Source organism: Pseudorca crassidens, chromosome 16, assembly GCF_039906515.1.
Source record: "Pseudorca crassidens isolate mPseCra1 chromosome 16, mPseCra1.hap1, whole genome shotgun sequence".
Classification (NCBI taxonomy): Eukaryota; Metazoa; Chordata; class Mammalia; order Artiodactyla; family Delphinidae; genus Pseudorca; species Pseudorca crassidens.
This window is the reverse complement of record NC_090311.1, coordinates 34,106,484-34,113,184: the sequence shown is the minus strand read 5'-3', so window position 1 is coordinate 34,113,184 and position 6,701 is coordinate 34,106,484. Positions and strand designations below refer to the sequence as shown.

The following is a 6,701-nucleotide window of genomic DNA, read 5'->3' as shown; positions in this document are numbered from 1 at the left end:
GCCCTGAGCCTGCAGCAGTTACTGCAGGACGGCTGTCGGAAAGAGCAAAACTGATCTTGTTTTCTTTCTTGGAATCATTTGGGGATGACGATTTCTCATCAGTTAAAGGATAAATTCCTAGTCCTAAAGTAACATTCAGTGTCCTTTTCGTCACGATTTCGTACCCGTGGTAGCCTTAACACTTCCTAATTATTCTTCAAAACTAGTCTGGACGTTTCCTCCGAGAAAGGGGCTTCCTTTGGACCTTTCTCTTCTGTGCTTCCACAGCACTCTCTTACAATTATCTAATAACAATTACAATCACGGCCAGCCTTCCTGAGCGCTTCCATGTTCTAGTCTAAGCTATTTACCCGCACCACCTCATTAATTCTCACACAGCTCTCTGAGACGGTTGCTATTATTCCCATTTTGAAGATGAGAAAATTTTGGCTTACAGACGCGATATAATTGACCAAATTGAGCAAGTTTAAGTGTGACACTACCAAGTCCGGCGTCTCTCCCACTAGACTACGAGTTCCAGGAGGGCACGGTCGGATCTGCTATTTACTTTCCAGCGGGCCACGCCCCGGGAGCGGGATCTGGTGTCTACACCGCGTCCCATGGTGCCTTGCGCGCCTGCGCTGCAATTGGCCCGGAGACTCGGCTCCTTTTTCAAATTGAGGCGCCGAGTCGTTGCTTGGTTTCCTGGGCTTCGGGCGGATACTAGGCTGGTGATTCGAAGGCTCGGGCGGGCGGAGGACAGACGCCGGGGCCAGTCACAGTCCCTGGTGGACAGCGATTTCCCCGGCCACGCCAGCACCCGACAGGGGAGGAGGGCACCCGGGTCCGCGCCGGCCGCCGAGCCGCTCCACGCCCCACGGCGCCCGAGTCCGCGATCAGGCCTTGGTTTTTCGGCGGGGACCGTCATGGCGTCTCAGCCGAATTCATCTGCGAAGAAGAAAGATGAGAAGGGGAAGAACATCCAAGTGGTGGTGAGATGCAGGTAGGCCGAGCTTGGCAGGATTCCGAGCCCCGGGCTTTGCTGCAGGGCTCCTTCCTGCGCGGTCCGAGGAGAGAGGGCTTTTGTTTGCAATTTCTGAAGGGACCAGACCTTCCTGTTTCATAGTTATCTGCGTTCTGTTTGATAAAATGACACCAGGTTGCTGTGAGGAGTAAATTAGTATTTTTTCTTTATTTTTCAGAAGAAAGGAATTTATATCTGAGTTTATAGTTTAAACTGCTATTCAGAAGGAGAATTTGGTCGCCGTTCTTTAGTGAAATGTGTTCTTTTCTAAAAAAACTACTGTCGACAAAGATTTAGGTGTCACTCCTTGCAGTTGGTCCGTTTGGAGATGACTGCACACCTACTTTACAGATGTTTTAGCACTTATGTTGGGATTGCCATCCCCTCCATCACCTCTAAAAACGTAATCAGTCCCCTCTTCTCTTTATTCTAGATGCAGTATTTCCTTAATCCCTACTAAACAAGTAAACATCACTGTATTTAAAATTTAAAAATTAAGTTGTAGAGTGAGTTTATGTTTTTACGATCAAGGAGAAAACTTAAGTTCTGCTACATTTCCCAGTGGTTTCCATATCACTTCCCAATTTTAAAATGAGCTAGGAGAGGAAGGACATACTTGAAGATACTTGAGGCCCTCCATAGTTTACTGGTATTTGTGTGTTTTGTATGTCTGTTTTTGCTGCTGTTGTTTTAAAAACTACCAACTATCAGAAACTTTTCTGTAAATCCAAACGTATTCTAAAATTAAAAGGTTATTTAAAAAGTGTATTAACAAACTTTCTTAGGTTATTGCCTACACAGCTTTGGTGACTTGAGTTGTAGATATCAAAGGTAATAGCTAACTTTCTAAAGTAGGCGCCAGAGAAGACATTTGGTGGTAACCTTAAGTCTAGCCAATTACATTCTAGTTGCACTCTAGGGCTTCTGCTAATAGTTACTTGTTTTGAAGATTAGAAAAACAGCCTATATTCAAATGCAAAGTTTTAGATGATTTTGATCGTTTAGTAAAGTCAAGTAGTATTACCTTTTCTGTGTGGCTTCATTTTCTTTAATTTCATTTTTATTGTTAGTTACAGAATATGTCAGACCTATAAAAAGTTATAGAGAACAATGAAACAGACATCTGCGTATCCATCACCCAGATTAGAAACAGAACAATCATTACATCTAGAGTCCCAGCGTATCCCTCCGCATCCCTTTTCTCTACCCCAAGAGTTAAACATTATCCTGAATTTCATGTTTATTATCTCCATACATTTCAAGGCTTAACTTAAAAGAGATTTCTTTTACTTTATCACTAATGAAAAGTGCTTAGGTTGTGTCTAATGTTTACAATAACTTCAGTATAAAGAGATGTTTTTCTTTTCAAGTTAGCCTTTTCTTTTTCAAATAGCCTTCCTAATGCAAACATGTCCTTAAACTTTACTAAATAAACAACTTATGAGGCCCTCGGAGGTTGTCAAATCTTTTCTGTAAAGGGCCCAGATAGTAAATATTTTAGGCTTTGCAGGCCACGTGTGGTTTCTGTCACATACTCTTCTCTGATTTTTTCCCCCGTTTTTTTTTTTATTTTAATTTATTAAATTTATTTATTTTTGGCTGCGTTGGGTCTTTGCTGCTGCGCCCACAGGCTTTCTCTAGTTGCAGTGAGCGGGGTCTACACTTCATTGCGGTGTGCGGGCTTCTCATTGCGGTGGCTTCTCTTGTGGAGCACGGACTGTAGGCATGCAGGCTTCAGTAGTTGTGGCTCACGGGCTCCAGAGTGCAGGCTCAGTAGTTGTGGTGCACGGGCTTATTTGCTCCGTGTCATGTAGGATCTTCCTGGACCAGGGTTCAAACGTGTGTCTCTTGCATTGGGAGGCAGATTCTTAACCACTGTGCCACCAGGGAAGCCTTTTTCCCCCAGTTTTAAACTTTTAATTGGCACAGTTTATTGTAGCCTAAGAGATCAGCAAAATTTGAAGAGAGATGACTTCATTACTTGGTTACAATGAATACAATCTTTACGATGTTCTTTACTTGTACAACAACTCTATGAATATTTATGGAATGAATGAATGGATTTAGCAATTCATTCAAAAAGTCTGCTGGACACGACTTTTTTTTTTAAATCCTCAGTCTTTGTTTACCATTTTGGTTGTTTGAATTTTAATATACTGTATTGAGGCCAACTAAAATTGATGGGTTTGCTAGTGTCATCAGCAGAAACCTTGCAATATCTAATTAAAGAAGTCTGGATAGGAAAATAGTTGCTTAGCAGCACTCTTTATTGCAGTGCCAACAGTCCCTTAAGCTTCTCTCTGGGAGCTTTGATAACTCTTAGGAATGTGTGATTTGTGTGAATTTCTACTACTCTGCCCTGACAGCTTGAATGGTATTCATTTGGTAACTTAATCACACATCCAGGCAAGAGATTAGACCAATTGGAAAAGCTTTAACCATATGAGAGGAATTCATTCCACTTGATACTTTTGTCCTACCTCAGTACAAGTTGGTTTTGACTTAATTTTGTTGAACTTTTAATAATACTGCATACTGTGACTTATGTGCATTGTGTAGGTTTCAGTACATTTGACAAATGACAGCATGACCAGATATTACTTGGAAGTTACTGAGTTAAATTTCCCAGGATCACAAATTTGGTCTTCTGACTGGTCAAACATGCTAGGGGGTGGGGCATACCAGAGGACATTGAGGTATCCTTGTTAAAATAAATAGCAACTTGGTTCGTCTAGTAATGAGGGGAAAGATAATTTCCTATTTGGTGTTTCCTGTCACAGTATGTGATAATGAATGGGAAAAATGAACTCAGGTCAAGAGTACACCTTTCCCCTTGGACCAGATGTGCGTTAAGTATATCAATATCTTATGGATGCTATTCTGTGGACTATGGTTCTTTTTAGCTTTCCCATCATTCCCCTTAGGATGACATTTATTAAGCAGTGTAGTATAACAGATATTTGCATGCCTACTGTGTGCTAAGCATAGTAGTAGACACTGGGGAAACAATAAATTAAACAGGATTTCTTTCCCTACACTGTGAGGTTGGTACTATTACCAACCTTAATTTTCAAATGAGAAGACAGCCACAATGGGCTACATTGCCCAAGCAGACTGGATGGAGAGTCCTCACTCTACTGAAATGCCTAAGGAGGCATTTATTATCTTAGATTACTTCACAGGGAGTCTTTCCCATCACCCATGCCTCTCCCCTATCCCACCCTGTCCCAATTAAGGCCACATTAAACTTTTGCTGTATGTTCCTACCTTTTACGTACCGTTTCTAAACATCACCTCTCTTATAATCACTTGTTTTATGTCACTGTTCCCCACTAGACCTCACAGTGCTGTGAGGACAAACTTGGAACAGTTTGGAACTTGGAACAGTGAGTACCTGGCACCTAGTAAGCACTCAACGTATTAGTCATTATTTTAATCTGTTTTTTATTTTGTGCCATTTATCCACTGGCAGGTTAATATTTTGAACGCAAATCTGGTATGTTATTTCTACTACATCATAACCTAACTTGACTGGATTCTAAGAACAGTGGAAATAGAATTCTAAAAAATAAGTTTGGCATTTTTTACAAGTTAATTCTGTTAGCATCTACTCCAAGAAACTGTCAAAATTGTACATGTCTTTCAAAACTTTTTAAAAAACTAATTTTATTTCTGGGATTTGAAACCCTTAAAATTCTGCTGTCTGCCTTAGCAGTGTCATTTACTCCTCATTTAATCTCTATCACCAACAGTGTAGTTAAAGCTTCACATTGTTCTTGTCTGAGGTATTAACAAAAATGTCATCAATAACCAGATAACTAAGAGTTCATGAATAACCTTCTGTGTTTCTTTTTACAGACCATTTAATTTGGCAGAGCGGAAAGTTAATGCCCATTCTGTAGTAGAATGTGATCACATACGGAAAGAAGTTAGTGTACGAACTGGAGGATTGGCCGACAAAAGCTCGAGGAAAACATATACTTTTGATATGGTACTTACTTCCTAAAATGCTTCTACTTCTTTATTCTTCACTAATGTAAAGTTATCCTAGTACACATATTTTCTGTAGGTTCTAGTGTACAGTTACAAATTTCAGTTAATCCTTTAAGTTGTCAAATGGTTTCTAGTGGGCTGAATAAGTTAATATATTAAAAACAAAATTATTAAGTAATTCTGAAGTGTTTTTTTTTTTTTTAAGAAATGCCTTTTTTTTTTTGGATAGGTTTTTGGACCATCTACTAAACAAATTGACGTTTATCGAAGTGTCGTTTGTCCAATTCTGGATGAAGTTATTATGGGCTATAACTGCACTATTTTTGCGTGAGTGAAACACTGGTTTTCAAATTGATGAAAAGGTTTAGATGTGTGTATTCGTTCTTTTGTTTAACACTTTTGTTAATTTTGACAGATATGGCCAAACTGGCACTGGAAAAACCTTTACAATGGAAGGTGAAAGGTCACCTAATGAAGAATATACTTGGGAGGAGGTATTTATTGTTTATAACAGACTTCTGTCTCTAAAGTGGCTGAAGTATATCCAAATAAAACTTGGTTGAAGGCCTGTCTTGAAATGGAAAAGATCAGAGTACCCATGTCAAACATGAATTTAGGATAAACTACTACTACAGTAAAATTAAAGTATATGGTATGGCTTTTGTTTAAGAAACATACATTCTTATTGGGAGAGAGAGGAGCAATACATATGGCACAGTTAAGTGCTAAGAGAAGGGTCTGTTTCGGAGAGAATAGTTGGAGCAGACTATTGTGGGAAAGTAGAATGTGAGTAGGGCTTGAAGGGGAAAACCTTGCAGTGCGGGAGTTAGTATCATAAAGTTAGTCAGAATTAGAGAATATACTGTTAGATGAACACTTCTGATTAAAATGATGGTGTTATGTTCTCATGAGAAATTGGAAAGGATTATTGAAATTGGCTTTATAAGTAGCTTGGTTCAATTGGTTTCTGTGTAATGCTCAGGCATAAAGTGGCTGACAGGAATGACAGATTTGTGGAAGGTGTAAGGAAGAATAATTACTATTAAACAGACTGTTGTAAATGGCTTGGCTTCTCCAACAGGTTAGTTTTGTTTTGTTTTTAAACCTGTTTTGACATACTTATGTTTAAATATACTATAAAGGAGGCCCTTGTTATATGTGTTTTAACTATTGCAGTAAATGGCATTCTTTAAAGTCTTTATTAATGTTACAATTTCAGGATCCTTTGGCTGGTATAATTCCACGTACTCTTCATCAAATTTTTGAGAAACTTACTGATAATGGTACTGAATTTTCAGTCAAAGTGTCACTGTTGGAAATCTATAATGAAGAGCTTTTTGATCTCCTTAATCCATCTTCTGATGTTTCTGAGAGACTACAGATGTTTGATGATCCTCGTAACAAGGTAACTTCAGTCTTTGAGAATGAAATGACTCCAAATGTTAATGTGTGATACTTTGGGAAGTCTATATATATATATATTAAAACCAATCTAATGGATGCTTTTTTGATATTTTGTCAGAGGGGAGTGATAATCAAAGGTTTAGAAGAAATTACAGTACACAACAAGGATGAAGTCTATCAAATTTTGGAGAAGGGGGCAGCAAAAAGGACAACTGCAGCAACTTTGATGAATGCCTACTCTAGGTGAGAAAGCCATTGTTTCCCCCACCGCTCCATTTCCTTTTTAAGAAGAATTATGAAC

General features: G+C 39.0%; 1 protein-coding gene across 1 annotated transcript in view; it reads left to right on the top strand.

The window, feature by feature from the left end:
• The first annotated feature begins 661 nt into the window (after window positions 1-661).
• Window positions 662-6,701, top strand: part of KIF11 (kinesin family member 11) — a 49,935-nt gene continuing 43,895 nt past the window's right edge. The window contains exons 1-6 of the mRNA XM_067709988.1: window positions 662-982; window positions 4,862-4,994; window positions 5,226-5,323; window positions 5,412-5,490; window positions 6,216-6,401; window positions 6,519-6,643. Coding sequence (XP_067566089.1) covers window positions 906-982; window positions 4,862-4,994; window positions 5,226-5,323; window positions 5,412-5,490; window positions 6,216-6,401; window positions 6,519-6,643 — 698 coding nt within the window. The 5' untranslated portion in view covers window positions 662-905. The remainder of the gene's footprint in view (window positions 983-4,861; window positions 4,995-5,225; window positions 5,324-5,411; window positions 5,491-6,215; window positions 6,402-6,518; window positions 6,644-6,701) is intronic.